This window comes from Barbus barbus (assembly GCF_936440315.1).
Source record: "Barbus barbus genome assembly, chromosome: 6".
Taxonomy (NCBI): domain Eukaryota; kingdom Metazoa; phylum Chordata; class Actinopteri; order Cypriniformes; family Cyprinidae; genus Barbus; species Barbus barbus.
Genome location: NC_136734.1, coordinates 18,297,625 through 18,315,000, shown reverse-complemented (window position 1 = coordinate 18,315,000; position 17,376 = coordinate 18,297,625). Strand labels below are relative to the sequence as shown.

At 37.6% G+C, this 17,376-nt stretch overlaps 1 protein-coding gene across 2 annotated transcripts in view; it reads right to left on the bottom strand.

Annotated features, from left to right (window-relative positions):
- The window catches only part of LOC306871503 (prostaglandin G/H synthase 1-like), a 28,554-nt gene that overhangs the window by 10,210 nt on the left and 968 nt on the right, over nucleotides 1-17,376 (bottom strand). Inside the window, exons 3-8 of one of the 2 annotated variants that reach the window (XM_079419499.1) lie at nucleotides 16,253-16,369; nucleotides 15,353-15,493; nucleotides 8,153-8,296; nucleotides 7,781-7,962; nucleotides 7,115-7,198; nucleotides 1,501-1,747 (exon numbers count right to left, since the gene is read on the bottom strand). In XM_079419499.1, the coding sequence (XP_079275625.1) occupies nucleotides 1,501-1,747; nucleotides 7,115-7,198; nucleotides 7,781-7,962; nucleotides 8,153-8,296; nucleotides 15,353-15,493; nucleotides 16,253-16,369 (915 nt within the window). The remainder of the gene's footprint in view (nucleotides 1-1,500; nucleotides 1,748-7,114; nucleotides 7,199-7,780; nucleotides 7,963-8,152; nucleotides 8,297-15,352; nucleotides 15,494-16,252; nucleotides 16,370-17,376) is intronic. The other variant, XM_079419500.1, reaches the window with a different exon arrangement.

Below are 17,376 nucleotides of genomic sequence, written 5' to 3'. Positions count from 1 at the left end.
AGAACTTTGTGAAAGTGTTGTGGTCAGATGAGACCAAAATTGAGCTCTTTGGCATCAAATCAACTCGCCGTGTTTGGAGGAGGAGGAATGCTGCCTATGACCTCAAGAACACCATCCCCACAGTCAAACATGAAGGTGGAAACATTATGCTTTGGGGATGTTTTTCTGCTAAGGGGACAGGACAACTGCACCGCATCAAAGGGACGATGGACGGGGCCATGTACCGTCCGGCCCAGGACACTGAATACAGCCAGGTCATTGAAAATGGGTCGTGGATGGGTATTCTAGCATGACAATGACCCAAAACACATTGCCATGGCAACAAAGGAGTGGCTCAAGAAGAAGCACATTAAGGTCCTGGAGTGGCCTAGCCAGTCTCTAAACCTTAATCCCATAGAAAATCTGTGGAGGGAGCTGAAAGTTCGAGTTGCCAAACATCAGCCTTGAAACCTTAATGACTTGGAGAGCATCTGCAAAGAAGAGTGGGACAAAATCCCTCCTGTGATGTGTGCAAACCTGGTGGCCAACTACAAGAAACGTCTGACCTCTGTGATTGTCAACAAGTGTTTTGCCACCAAGTACTACTAAGTCATGTCTTGCAATGGGGTAAAAATACTTATTTTATTCATTAAAATTCAAATAAATGTATAACTTTTTTGTTATGCACTGGATTTTTTTGTTGTTATTCTGTCTCTCCCTGTTCAAATAAACCTACCATTAAAATTTTAGACTGATCATTTCTTTGTCAGTGGGCAAATGTACAAAATCAGCAGAGGAACAAATTATTTTTTCCCCCCATTGTATATAATTTTATATTTTAGTATAATTTTAATGTCACGCCCCTGGACTGTTTTTGTTGCGTTTTTGCTCCCCATGTGCTCCGTGACCCAGTTTCTGTCTCCCGTTGATTGGATTCCAAGTGCGTCTCGTTTTTCCCTGATTGTCATGTTTAAAAGACCTGTCTGTTCAGTTCATCTTTGTCGGGTCTAGTTGTTCAGATTGTGTGTTTCCTGCTATTCCCAGTGTTTGATGTACCCTGTTTATGGACTTCATTAAAGATTGTTTTGTGTATTCCACGTCTCCTCGTTCCTCCCCGCACAGATTGTGACATTTATATAATTTAATATAATATAATATTATTAATTGTATTTTTATAGAAATTATAGACATAATTTTAAATCTAAAAAACAACACTTAGAGCAATTAAACTTTTTTTGTACTTGTAACTTGTAATTGTTATTCCTAATCCAAATGTGAATAACAGTAGTTCTGCATCCTATTCATTTAAATTCAAATTTAGGAACTATAATTGGAACTTAAATTGCATTCTTATTTAAATTATAAGTAGATAAGTACATTATTTTCAATGTAATATATCTTTAATGTATCAACAAAGTTATTGTAATATGCCCATTTTTATATTTTATTGTAACAGTCATATTATATCAACTAAAGTTTCCCAAGCAAAATAAAAGCCACAGGATTTAAGGAAATCTTTACCTATAATAATGAGCCTGGTGGTCTGAAACAGCTGCTCATCCCCCCAGGTAGGATGTTCTTGTTTCAGGATATCACACACACGGTTGTGCTCACGCAGCCACAAGGTGGCGTACATACTGAGACCCGGCAGCAGGCCAAACACTTCTTGACCAATGGCCAACTGCTGCTCCGGTGGGACAGACGGTGGGTAGCTCATTTTGACCGGTGCATCCATCACTGTGGGGGGGTACATCTCACCATTGACCACCTACATCAGCGCCAAAAAGAAAAAAGTTATTGTAAAATGCTGTATTGTTTTCTCTTACCTCTTTGCACTACCAGTAATAATCAAAGAAATGCCATTCTTCTGAGCTTTTGCTTCATCAGAGAATCCAGAAAAAAATGTATCATGCTTACCACAAAAATATTAAGCAGCACACCTGTTTTCAACATTGATAAATAATAATAAGAATGTTTCTTGAGCACCAAATCGGCATATCGGAATGATTTCCGAACAAGCATATGACACTGAAGACTGGAGTTGGCTGCTGAAAACTTGGTTTTGCCGTGACAGGAATAAAGTACATTTTAAAATATATCAAAACAGATAACAGTTATTGGTTACACTTTATTTTGACAAAACAGATAACAGTTATTGGTTACACTTTATTTTGATAGTCCACTTTAGACTACTAGATTACTAACTATAAGTAGCTTTGTAACTACATGTCAACTACGTCAACTAATTAGCATTAATTTGCAACTACATGGCTACTAACCCTCAGATTAGATTGCTAGGGTAGGTTTAGGGTTAGTAGAATAAGTTTACATATACAGTCATGGCCAAAAATACCGGAACCCTTGGTAAATATGATCAAAGAAGGCTGTGAAAATTAATCTGCATTGTTAATCCTTTTGATCTTTTATTTTAAAAAAACTAACCTTTCATTGGATAAAAATAATTGAAAATGGGGGGAAATATCATTATGAAACAATTGTTCCACTTCAGGAACTCGAGCTGCAAACCGAAAATGCTAGGGGAACGCCTTCAGCGTGACCGGCTCTGAATACATGTGTAACCTGTCCAATGGATGGGCGAGACATCACGGGCGAGGTGACGTGACGGCCAGGAAGCATAAAAGCACATGCGGGGTTTGAGGGGTGAAGGGGGCATTTTTCAGACATTTTTTAAAAATATACATTCATCTCACCTAAATGTTTGATCATCCAGTGCATTTTTGTTTTTACAATTGTGCAAATGTTGCAGAAAAGCTTACACACAGCACAAGCCTGATTTCACACAGGAGTCCACCACTGATCCATCTGTTTACCACAAACACAATTATCCATTATTTTGATTTGAAATCCAAACATTGTTACTGAAAATGCTTTTTCATTGTGATTCTTTTTTCTTTTACAGTAATACAATCTTTATAGACGTGTTTAAATGTAATAAATATAAGAAACACATTATTCAATGATTTTTACTTTTGCATTTAGGCTACTTCTAGATATATATTTGAAGTTGCTCAAGCAAGTGGCAAAACTACATTTCTTATGTTATCACAAACATTCTAAATTAACTTATGACTGGCAGAAACAATCAGCTCTACTGAATTTTCTTTTGAATTTAAATCTTTATTACAAGCAATCCTGCGGTTTATAAAAGAACTTTGCTTTCCATACCTCCACGAGTGCCATCTATTATCACCTTGTTTATCTAAAAGTGCTCTTTTACTTTAAACTTATCCAAAAAGCAACATGTGATGACTCTGAAACACAGTAGACTTTAATTATATGCATTTATAGTGTAATTACTACATTTTCGTGTCAATCCATGTTCATATTTACCGCAAACAATGTGCTGTCACTTTAATTCAGTGCGTGCAGTACAGCAAAGATAGACTCAGGGAAGAAACAATCTCTGCACTTCTGCAGACGCACCGCTCCTGGAACGAACCGCAACCGCGTGCAGTGTTAACAATCTGATCCGTTAACATGAGCGCGGAAAAATACGCACCATACGCACTGCAAACGGAGTGATGTGAACCTGGCATTATGTGTGTGCGCTGTGAGTGTGCATGAGCGCACAGTCTCTAGGAGAGCGCGCGAGCGCTGAATGGTTAAACATGGGAAAGAATTAAACTTTAGTAACGATGCGACACTGCCTCGATTTTGCAAGTGACAAATCATGTGCCAACTATGCAGCATGCAGCTCGCTTATAATGCAGACACAATGTGATTTGAAGCCATTTGCGCATTTTGAGAAGGAAAGTGCGCGCGGTGATTCACACAGGCTGTTTATGAAATGTCTCACAGAAAGTTTCAGATTAATTTGTTATTTAATGAATAAATATGAATTGTACCTCACCTTCAGCATTATAATTATTTCACCCGCGCCACAGAGACTGAGACTGTGCCGCTGCATGCTGTGCCAAGCCTCTCACGGCACACGCATCATCAGCTAGAGATCGTTTTTTTGAGATCGGCCTTTTTAGAGACTGCCGATCAAACATCCCAAAGCGTTTATCGGCCGATAATGATCGGTACCCGATCAATCGAAGCACCCCTACTGTAGAGAGAGGCTACAGAATCCAGTTTGGTTCTCCTCTGACTCGATTCAATGGGGTGAATCCCACTCTTGTAGGCCCCGAGCAGGCTCTGGTAATGGAACGAGAAGTAGAGTACTCTCTTGAGGAAGGAGGCCATCGAGGTGGTCCCTCCTCACGAAAGAGAGTCCGGGTTCTACAGCTGGTACTTCATTATTTCCAAGAAGGATGGAGGGTTGCGTCCCATTTTAGATCTGCATCAGTTTGAACTGCTCAGTCAGCAGACTGAAGTTCAAGATGCTCAATCAGGTCGTGTCTCAGATCTGGTCCGAGGACTGGTTTGTCACGATCGGTCTTAAAGACGCATACTAACAAAGTGTGCGGATGCCGCGTTAGCTCCGTTGTGGCTACAACGTTCCCCTAGCATTTTCGGGCACAGCTCGTGTTCCTGAAGAGGAATGTCTCTGGGTTACGTATTCAGAGCCGGTCACGCTGAAGGCGTTCCCCTAGTGTTTTCGGATGCAGCGTCTCGTTCGCTCGAGGAAGGGTTACATACATAACCCAGAGACGTTTTTCTCTAATACACATTGGCCACAATTAACGGCACCCTTTTATTCAATACTTTTTGAAACCTCCATTTGCCAGTTTAACAGCTCTAAATTTTCTCCTGTAATGCCTGATGAGGTTAGAGAACACCTGACAAGAGATGAGAGACCATTCCTTCATCCAGAATCACTCCAGATCCTTTAGATTCCCAGCTCCATGTTGGTGCTTCTTCTCTTCAGTTTATCCCACTCATTTTCTATAGGGTTCAGGTCAGAGGACTGGAATGGCCATAGCAGAAGTTTGGTTTTGTGCTCAGTGACCCATTTTTGTCTTGTTTTTGAGGTTTGTGTTTGAATTATTGTACGGTTGGAAGATCCAAACATGGCCCATTATAAGAATAAGAGTCAGTCATTTGTTGATTTTTTCATCTGTTGGTATTTTATAGAATCCATGATGCCATGTATCTAAACAAGATGTCCAGGACCTCCAGCAGAAATATAGACCCACAACATTAAAAATACAGCAGTATATTTTATTGTACACATGGGTACTTTTTATCCCTGTGTTTACCAAACCCATCTTGAGTGTTTGCTGCTAAGTTTGTGCTGTTTGACAATTTTTTTTTTAAGGTTTTCTTACTCCGAGACTCAACTATTTTCTGCAATTCTCCAGCTGTGGTCCTTGGAGAGTCTTTAGCCACTCAAACTCTCCTTCTCACCATGCATTAGGACGATATAGACACACGTCCTCTTCCAGGCAGTTTTGTAACATTTTCTGTTGATTGGAACTTCTTAATTATTGCCCTGATGGTGGAAATGGGAATTTTCACTGCTCTAGCTCTTTTCTTAAAGCCACTTCACTAATTTGTGAAGCTCAATTATCTTTTGCTGCACATCAGAAATATATTCTTTGGTTTTTCTCACTGTGATGGATGATTAAGGGAATTTGGGCTTTGTTTTCCCTCCTATTTATATTTCTGTGAAACAGAAAGCCATGGCTGGATAATTTAATGTTCATAATCACCCTGGAGTGCTCAAAATTGTGAATATGAATGGGAATATACTTCAGAGATATTTTACTCATAAGAATTTCTAGGGGTGCCGATAATTGTGTCCAACGTGTGTTTGAGAAAAACATTTATTTCATAATGATATTTCACCCCATCTTAAATTCTTATTATCCAATGAAAGGTTAGATTTTTGTGATTAGATTTTTTAAATAAAAGATCAAAAGGATTAACAATGCAATTAATTAATCACAGACTTCTTTGATCATATTTACCAAAGGTGCCGATATTTTTGGTCATGACAGTACTTGCAAAGTTTCTCATAGTCAGTATGCTGTGGACCCATCAAAATAAAGTGTCATAAGATATTAAGACAGTCTACTAATACTCTAATTACTGCTAGTTGATGTGTAGTTGCAAAATTACTTACTGTTAGTAGAATGTCTAAAGTGGACTATCGAAATAAAGTGTTAGCCAGTTATTTTAAATTACACTAAAATTTCATAATATTACTATTTTATTGTATTTTTTGATGAAATGAGACTTTCTTTCCTGAAATCTCTAAAAGGTTTCGATTAGAGAACTATATGGCCTAATCACACTAGAAACTAGACTAAACATTGTGCACCATCACTGAGGTTTAACAAAAACCACATGTTCACACCCACATTTCTGTTGCCAAACTATGAGGTTATCCACACAGACATTCAGAAGGAAATACTTGCACATAGCTGCAAAATGAAGCAACTGAAAATGCACAGGGCCTCATTCATGAAACACGAGCAGAAATAATCTGTATATATAATTTGTAAAACAGGTAATTATGATTCACAATAAACTGTTGTTTTATGGTATAAGAATGGTGAAAGTGAAGCTATTGGAATCCATTGTAATCCTCAGAATGTAATCTATTGTAATCTACTTACATGTTTTACCAATATGTGACCCTGGACCACAAAACCAGTCATAAGGGTCAATTTTTCAAAATTAAGATTTACATCATCTGAAAGCTGAAAAAAATAATATTTCCATTGATATATGGTTTGTTATGCTAGGATAATATTTGGCCGAGATACAACTATTTGAAAATCTGGAATTTGAGGGTGCAAAAAAAAAATCGCCTTTAAAGTTGTCCAAATGAAGTTCTTAGCAATGCATATTACTAATAAAAAATTAAGTTTTGATATATTTACAGCAGGAAATTTACTAAATGTCTTCATGGAACATGATCTTTACTTAATGTCCTAATGATTTTTGGCATAAAAGAAAAATCAATAATTTTGACCCATACAATGACCCATACCACAAAACCAGTGTTGCTGTAAATATACCCCGTCTTAAGTCGCCGGGGTATATTTACAGCAACACTGGTTTTGTGGTCCAGGGTCACATATGGTCACATACAATTAATTTTGCTTGTCTTTCTTGAAAAGAATGAACAGAAAGACATATCACATTTACTAGGAGACATGCTCAGCCTAGCATGACTGATGACTCCACACAGCATGCCTGACGTTTAACTGGTGAACGGTACCTGGTACTTCAACTTCCCATCTTTGTGAATTCTGAGGTCCAGCTGGCGATCAAGAGTATCTCCATAAATGTGTCCAGCATCCACCTAGTGTTCAATATGCAATCAAATACAGACACTCTAATAAGCTGATACTGTTCAAAACTTCATTATTCAAAAAAGTACACTTTTCACAACACTTTCACAAAATTTCACTACAAAAGTTACAAAACTCTCACTGGTGGTACCATTTCAAAAGATACTATAGGGTACCCCACAAGTGACAGTTTTGTTCCGTTACTCTGAGTGTACTTTACTGTACAACACTCATTTTGAACAATCAATTATAAAATCTTTTCCACCTTCCTGTACAACAGTATATAATATTATGCTTGTGTGCTGACAATGAGAAAGATTTGTTGACCCTTCCCCCAATCCTTCCAACACTATATGTAACATGAGTGTTGACATGGTTCCTGCTCATCCTATTGTGAAAAAACAGCATTAAGTTATTTCTCTGCCCAAGAAGGTCTTCAGTGTCCAAGAGAAACATTTTATCATCTCTCTCATTAACAAAAACCATCTGCACAGACTTTTAAAAGCTCTTTTTCCTGCAGGTAGAGCCATCAAACACTTTATTTTATTGGTTAATTAAGTATAAAATGTTCAATTGTAAAAACTGTGACTCACCCCATGAGCCAAGCCTTTTGTGAACCCAAGTCCAATACGGTTGTGAGTCTTAAAAAATTGGTGCGTGAAGTGCTGAGCAAAAAATGCGAACATTAAATTTGTTCCCTGAGGGTCCGGTCTGAAATTCCGCCTTAACAGGAACTTCTCTGCCAGAAGCTTGGGGTCTGGAAGCTTAATTTTTCCTGAGAGACACATGGAATGGTTTTACCACAGCCTCAGAAGACAAGGTATTTCTGGTGACTTTAGTACATTGATATACTTGGAACATTTTAATATCGCTTCTTATGAGGAAAAATGCATTTTCAGATCACGTGTCCTTCAGAAGAAAGGGGCACTAGTGATTTGGGGTAAATTATGATTATAGTCTCTTACCTTTGGTTCCCATTGGCAAAGGGCAGTCCTCAGGGACTGGGGGAACAATTCTTGTGTAGTAGGTGATGTTGGAATACGCTTCCCAGTTCAAGTAGTCATATTTGGAATTGTACGTCGGGGGACTTGGGATTAAGTTGGCTCGTACTGTAATGGGAAAGAATAATTAAAAACACCATCAGACAAAATAATATCTAGAAAAACAATGAAACAAAGGCCAGAAATTATGCATACATCTTATATATATATATATATATATATATATATATTAGTGCTGTCAATCGATTAAAAATAAATTAACTAATTAATCACACATTTTTCTAAAATTATCCGTGATTAATCACGCTTAACCCCACCTAACATTCAAGTTTTTAAATAAACAATCTTCAAATGTACACTGTACAAACAACATAAAGACAGTATCTTTTTTATATTTCTTTAATGGTATATTTTTCATGATTGAAGGCCAGCATCACTGATATCAATACTACTGATGTCTCTATAAAAAAATTGTTTTGCCCCCTGAATATTTAACCATTGACTGTAGCCATTCAGCATTACAGTATAATTGAGAGCTATCAATTTTAAAATTTATTAGACTTAACATCTAATTTAAGTGAACTTAAAACAATCTTCACATGAACCCATTATAATAAATGACATATTTAGCTACCTGTGCCCTTCAGCAGAAATATACAGAAAATGAATACTTACCAAACACTAAATTAAATATAGATGAACCCCTTAAAACTATAAAAGTTATTGATTTCCTCTTTTTTCTTTTGTTCTTGGATTAATAGACATCCCAGCAGCTGGTTATTAATTTATTTGCCTGCTATTGCTTTAAAAGCTGCTGCTGCTGAAGGTGATGGGGATCTGACATGCATCTTATTTTCTCACAAATTTCTTTACATTTTCTGACTCACTTCAGGTCTGAAAGTCTCAACTAATGAGCGGATGAGTTGAATTGGGTATTTTAGATGAGGGAGACAGTGCTAGGGTGCCTCAGGACAGTTTTAAAACCATTTCAGAGACATGTATTTAAATGTGACGCATATATAACATAGGCTATTGCATGCATGCACACAGTTTAAGGCAGCTTTAATCGCCTTTTTGGCAACTTCATGCCTTAACTGACGGCATAACTACGACATTGCATGCACGTAGTTTCTTTCGCTGTATGATATGAAATGATATAGGCTACAGCGCACACCGGCACCTTTGTGCGTGTATTTGAAGAATGCGCGCTACGAGCACAGTATCTTTTACGCGCTTGTTTGACTCGCGTCTGGCGTGGAGGCGACGTATAGAGCACGTGTCTGAAACTTCTCCCGTTTGATGTGGTCATAAAGAGATTCTGCATCTAAATAAACGCAATCCTTTGCAAGAAAAAAAGAGACAGAGGCAGCAGTTGCGAATGGGGTGGCCAACCCGCCCCTGCGTTAATTGCATAAAATATTTTTAACGCGTTAATCTGAAAATAATTAATAGCATGCGGTAACGCGCTAATTTTGACACCACTAATATAAATATAAATATATATAAATAATATATATATATATATATATATATATATATATATATATATATATATATATATATATATATATATATATATATATATATATATATATATATATATATATATATATATATATATATATATATACACACACACACATACACACAGGTGCTGGTCATAAAATTAGAATATCATGAAAAAGTTGATTTATTTCAGTAATACCATTCAAAAAGTGAAACTTGTAAATTAGATTCATTCATTACACACAGACTGATATATTTCAAATTTTTATTTCCTTTAATTTTGATGATTATAACTGACAACTAATGAAAGTCCCAAATTCAGTATCTTAGAAAATTAGAATATCAATTAAAAAAAAATGATTTTTAGAAACACAATGGACCAACACCAGCAGATGACATGGCACCCCAAACCATCAATGACTGTGGAAACTTTACACTGGACCTCAAACAACGTGGATTATGTGCCTCTCCTCGCTTCCTCCAGACTCTGGGACCTTGATTTCCAAAGGAAATGCAAAATTTATTTTCATCAGAGAACATAACTTTGGACCACTCAGCAGCAGTCCAGTCAAGACGCTTCTGACGCAGTCTTATCCCTATGCGGTTATCCCTATTGCTTGAACACTTTTTTCTACCACATCTTTTCCTTCCCTTCGCCTCTCTATTAATATGCTTGGACACAGAGCTCTGTGAACAGCCAGCCTCTTTAGCAATGACCTTTTGTGTCTTGCCCTCCTTGTGCAAGGTGTCAATGGTCGTCTTTAGGACAACTGTCAAGTCAGCAGTCTTCCCCATGATTGTGTAGCCTACAGAACTAGACTGAGAGACCATTTAAAGGCTTTTGCAGGTTTTTGAGTTAATTAGCTGATTAGAGTGTGGCACCAGGGGTCTTCAATATTGAACATTTTCACAATATTCTAATTTTCTGAGATACTGAATTTGGGACTTTCATTAGTTGTCAGTTATAATCGTCAAAATTAAAGGAAATAAACATTTGAAATAGATCAGTCTGTGTGTAATGAATGAATTAATATACAAGTTTCACTTTTTGAATGGTATTACTGAAATAAATAAACTTTTTCATGATATTCTAATTTTATGACCAGCACCTGTATATGATATTTGGATATATAGAGCTGGTTTAAACTAGTTACTCAGGACCAGCTTAAACCAGCTCATCACCAACTAAGGACCAGCTTTAACCAGCTCAAACAAGCTATCATCTTTTGTGTGGTGGTTGACTAAGATCTATATTAGAGATAGATAGATAGATAGATAGATAGATAGATAGATAGATAGATAGATAGATAGATAGATAGATAGATAGATAGATAGATAGATAGATAGATAGATAGATAGATAGATAGATAGATAGATAGATAGATAGATAGATACTTTTCCTACTCTTTAACAGTTATTTTCTCTGGTTGAAAGCCAACAACGTAAAAACATCAAGGATTTTACTGACTCTGGACTGTGCAAATATTTATGTGATAGATTTCTTGTACAGTTACCTCCCCATCTACGGTTGTACAGCAAAAAGATTTCAAACAAACAAATGATTTGCAACAAAAACCTAGCAAAGATAAGATACAGCATTGCTTAATCTTCGCATACAGCTGTGGTTTTCAAAATGAAGGGCGGAGGTATTGCAAGGGAGCGGAGGAGACTTCTAGTTTCCAAATTTCATTCACTTTCACACATTCAAATCTGTGTGTAAATTATACATTTGACAACCAGTAAGGTTTGAGTTCAGTGTCTTCTGCTCTGCCTTCTGCTCCTTAAGCCAAGTTCACACTACACGACTTTACACGTCGGCAGATCGCTGTGCCGTTCAGACTACATGACTTGATTGTCTGTCTTTTAGTCTTTGTGGCGTTCACACTACATGACTCTGTAAATTATCCGCAACCAAGGGTTACACACTACAGGAGCTGACAACAACTCTGTCACCCTACTACTCGATTCGGTCCCTAAACCATGTTTTGTCATGAAAACACGCGAGAATTGACCGTTCGCAAAGAGCTTGATTGACAGGTGATCTGACCAATCAGAACACGTATATTATGTGCCGCCGCTGTTATATTGTCAGCTCAGAAAATATGTAAATGCGCATGCCCAGTAGCCGCAGCTGTAGCTCTTCTAGCCTTAACCACAAATCAGATAGGAGTAGATTAAATTCGGTGGACTTAAAATGGTGTGTTCCGCGGTTGAAATTAAATACCTTCTGATGTTTAATCATGTTCATTTCGTGCATTAAATAAATATGAAAAGACAATCGGTTCACGTATTTGAACTGAGGCAATACAGTGATCTGTCACGACACATTGAAGAGCCACAAAAAGGTATTTATTGTTAGAATTTCTTTAAAAATGACTCAATTTAAAAGCTGAGAGTCCTGAGACCTTGTTTCATATCAGCAGTAACCTGCTCTGTCTTCTCTGTCAGTGTGTGGTCAGTTTCCTCTTTGCTCTGCGATGTGTTTTTCACTGCGTGAGAACAGGAGTGTAGTGTGAGTGTTTGTCAACTATTGGTGGTTAATAAAAAATATAGCAGCCAAAAGCCTGTGAAAGAGAGATGAAAGCTTATGTGTGAAAATATAAGCCTTTTCTTTAAGCGAAGTTGCTGCTGTTTTTCTTCCGGTGACCTCAACCCATGCCTTCCTCTTTCATTGGCTGTAGCTCATCACGACACCTGACACCACGTGATGTCGAGTCGGCCGATCGGTCCAGATATTTGGCATGCTAGATATTTGTTTGCGTCTGCGAGGTGTCGGCGACGCATCAGCGAGCGTCTTTGATGCATCGTTGTGTAGTTCACACATAAAGATTGCGGAGCGCCGATCACCCGCTGATTTTCCCCCGATTACAGCCTGACCTGTCAGCGAGCTCGTAAACTTGCAAATCGGGCTTAAAATCCTGTAGTGTGAACTAGCCTTTATATGGTGTTGAGTGTACAATTCAGTTTTTTGTAGGCAATGACAAAATTACATTTCAATCTGTTTTCAAAATAAAGAAATCAGCTGGCTTCAGATAACTTGGAATAATGCACACAAATCAATAACACGGGCTACTTTTAAGTTTTCTTTATTAAATCAAGTCACCTTGATTTATATAGTGTTTTATGTAATACAGATTGCTTTAAAGCAGCAACATTTATGTGTTTTAAATTTCAATCCTCTCATCCCACATCAAAACATCATAAGACATTATAAGGAAACTGAAGTTTTCCACACAGCAGGTATTCAATAAATATGCAGCTAAAATTGTGGGTAATGTGGAGGTGCATAAATATTTTACTAATTTAAAAGGGAGGTATCAAAAAAACCCCACCTCCACACAGGTGGCCTTATTCTGAACTAACTTGCTCTCTGTTACACTTTGCTGGAACAATATCTCAGGATATTCAGTACCTTGGCTCTCACAAGGAAATCTTTTGGCCCACAGCAGTGTGAAGAACATGAGGAATTTGAGGGCCTCTTGCTGAGTACATGAGCGTTGCCATGGCAAGCGGCAGCGGGGCTCGAAATGAGCACAGATTGAAATTATAACTTCCTGTGACTCTGAAGTATCTTGCAACCACATTTACATTACATAAAGTCTAACTGACTTGAATGTCTTTACGGGAAAAGACTGCAGAGTGCCAACTGGGAGGAAATGATTAAAAAGGGGCTGTACATTAGAAAAGGGGTCACTTAAAACAAATCGGTGGCTGAGTAAATAAGGGAAGGAAGCTGAGTTAAAGGAGACTCCCTTTAGAAGAAAAGAAAAACAACTAGGCCATTCACACCCTTCCATTTGCTCTGACAACCACTGCAGAGCATGATAAATCACAATAATCGAAAGCCCTGGTCAGACACACCGCCATCGGAAAGCAGCTAAGAAAACAGACAACATCTAATCTATCGACCAAGACTTTAAACTGAATTTCTGTCTAAACTACACATGTGTGGTCTTGAAAGTAGTTACTCAGCCAAAGACTTCAATGTCTGTGCTGATAAAACATTGATGGTTACACTCTGTGAGTGAACTTATTCTCCTCTTCCCCTAAAAAGACTTGAAGACCAAGCTTAAGATGTTTTTACACTGGAACAGGCTGAGTAAAGTGAAAGTTGAAGTTGGATCATTCAAATCAATGTATTTTGCCACGCTGCAAACCTGGAAACAAGTTAGCATTGCATAATCCTGAGGTCAGTGGGCTTTCTGAATTGGTTTTTGGTTAAATTGCTGAAATAAGGTCTGTCGTTTACACAATCTCAAGATATTTTCAGTTTCGTTTGATTGCATGACATAAAATACAACAGAAATGATTATGACACATGAAGTAACACTTATGATTTTTGTGAACAGGTAAACTCATCTAGGGTGCTTTTTACAACCTGTTTATAATCATGCTCTTGGCAACTCAAATGTTCAAACTTGTATATTTTAAAGGGGTCATGAACTGCCTTTGTTTATTTAATTTGTACTGTTCTCTGAGGTCCACTTATAATGTTATCAAGATTTGTACATCAAAAATGCTCTGTTTGAATTGCATCTCTCATTATTTACACAATCTGTGCCAATAGGTGGGCTGGGCTAAACAGACAGCGTTGTAGAAGCAGCAGTTGATCTTCTGCGGAGGTGATGTTTAGCCACATCATAGAATGGCACATTCCACAACCTGTCTTTTGGCAGACTTCCCTCAATATAAGCTGTTTTTAGACTAATGAGAAAGTTTTGCGTTCTGAAACGCCTTTTTTTAAAATGGCATGAAAGATTTGTCTAAAGCTAAATTGTGTTGGTGTTGAAGTCATGCTTGACACAGTTTATTTATAGCATAACTTTTTTTTCTGTTTTTACTTCTGATAAGTATACTTATGGTTTGAAATGGATAAAATAGTGTTAATTTGTGTGTTTTTTGTTGTTGTTGTTGTTTTTTTTATGAAGAAAACATGTAGGAATGACACACTTTTGCTAGTCACAGTGCTTATTTTCTGCAATGATTCCAAAGGTCAGTGGAAGAATCCGTATATGTACGGCTGAAGAAGCGAAAAGTTCTGATGCCAGAAGACGGAAAGACCCAATAAAGACATTTGACCAGCAAAGATTGGATCACTGAAAAAATTATGCCCAGATTCCTTTTTTTATTGGACAAGTACAGACAAGAATTATGTAGTAGACCGCTCTCTAAAACTCTAGAATCAGTGTAATTTAAAACTTAGAGACATTCATCCTTTTTAACAAATGCCTTGACATTCCTGAAGGCCCTGTTGAAAAAAAACATATAGGTATGTATGTTTTAAAGCATGGTAGCTGGTTTGAGCTGGTTTAAACTGGGCCTGAGCTGGAACTAGTTACTCAGGACCAGCTTAAACCAGCTCATCACCAACTAAGGACCAGCTTTAACCAGCTCAAACCAGCTATCATGCTTCAAAATATACCAGGTTTTTTTTTTTTTTTTTTTTCAACAGGGGCGCAGGGCATTTCATACTGATTTCTGCATTGCACAAAAGAGGGAAACTGAACCTACCTATAAACCAAATAAATATTTACATTTTGTTTACCATCTACTAACACACATTATCCTATTTATGCCAGTAATGTTCCTACATAAATAAACATGAGCAACATTATGAACATGCGAACACTCAACCCATGTTGAGCATGTGTAACTAACCTGTGAGCACTTTGTGCATGAGCCAATCCCTGAGGAACGTCCTGTTGATGATGTCCCAAAGCCAGTCAAAGTGGGTGAGGATGTAGTGGACAATGCTAGGACTGGGCTTCAGGAGCCGGTAGACTCGAGACCAGAACTCGGCTGAAAAAGACAGAAGAACAATACAGGTAGAGAGTGTGTTAATAAAACAAAGAGAAAGTGCAACTGTGTGAGATTATGAAATCACCTATATTGGTACAATATATGCACAATACATGTGGACATGCGCATGAGATATCCTGGAATTCCTTTGAAATCTTGTACACAAATTGGACTGACACTAATTAAGCAAACTAATTATTCCAGAATACAAAGCTCTTTCATAAGACAAGCATCATTGTTTTTTTTGCCATTTTGTTTTGTATCCAACACAATCATACAATTACAACAAAGAGCTTATAGCAATGTTCATGGAACTTTCTCCAAAACCTTTTATTGCAGAAAATCATTTGTGCCAACAAGTTAAGAGAAACAGGAAATAGAGAGAGAAAAAGAGAAACGGAAAAGGAGACAGACTGCGGGGCTGCCTGACAAAGACATGGGGGTTTGTGGGAGAGTGAAAATTGGTCCTGAGCCTTTCCCCTTTGCCAGGAGTAGGCGGGCACAGATTATGGACTGTGTCTAAAGAGGCGTCTGCTTCCAAAATATTTTTGATAGTTTATTGTTCTGTTTAAATAAGTCAGATATTTGTACCACCATTATGTACACGCAGCTTATATTCATTATCAAACAGATGAAATGTTAGCCTAGCTAAGTCTGTGAGAGAAGTCCATCTTTTTGTCCAACTTGTTTTGACAACATCCAATCAATGAGTACAGTGCAAATATATAATCAGAATGAGATAAAAGACAAGATACATACGCATAGTGCAATTTTCTCCATAGAAGCCTGTTCTGGTGCAGTCACATTCATATCTGTCCAAGCCATATCGAACACAAATCCCTTGGTTTTGACAAGGGTAAAAGCAACAAGGATTCACTAGAGGAAACAAGCCATAATACAGTTAAATTAGCAAAAGGTTTCATTGGTGTTTTGACTTTGAATGGTTACATTGACATCCTCCCCTGCATTCCTTTATGTATTTCACTACAGAATTTCAGGCATAGTTTAGATGTGAGATTATATCTCATAATTACACAACGACAAGCCTTATCAGGGCCATTGCATCATGTGTTTTCGTATGCAGCTCTGAGAATTTCCAAGTTAGTTTTTTTTTTATTAAAATATTTTTACACACTATTCTGTATTTTTCTCATTCCTGGAGGCCCCCCAACACTGCATGTTTTCCTTGTCTCCTTAATCAAACACCTGCTTCAGATCATCAGCTCATTAGTAGAGACTCCAAGACCTGAAATGGGTGTGTCAGACAAAGGAGAGATGCAAAATGTGCAGTGTTGGGGGGCCTCCAGGAACGTAGTTGGGAACTAAAAGACACATTGGATTCATGCCAACGAACGATTATGCAAGCATGACTGAAACTGCATGACTTGTGCACCAATTATTATTATTTTTTTAAATGAACTACAGCATTGTCCAGTGGTTTGTTAAACTATGATTTTTAATATGGTTCTCACACTACCAGTATTTTTTTTCTCAACAGGAACGAGACACCAGGCTTCCCCTGATAAGGCTTATTCATAAATACAAGACACATCATATCTCATGGCTGTCAGTGGCATGACCTTCTCTTGACAGCAGTATGACAGACACAACCCAAAAAATGAAGAAATGTTGAATGAAATGTGGTTAGCGTGCACAAATTGTGCAGCAGATAACCAGAATCGCCCTCTCTCTTCAGTACTTTCCGTCATTGCATTATACAACAAAATCCTCTAGTCTTCTAGCTCATACGCATGCAACTGTGAGCAGAGAAACAACCATTACCGGACACAATTTAAAACAACCACTAGCACATTTATTCCTTAATCTATTTACCAAACACAAAATCCCTACAGTTTAGTCATTCAATAAACTAAACTATGTAA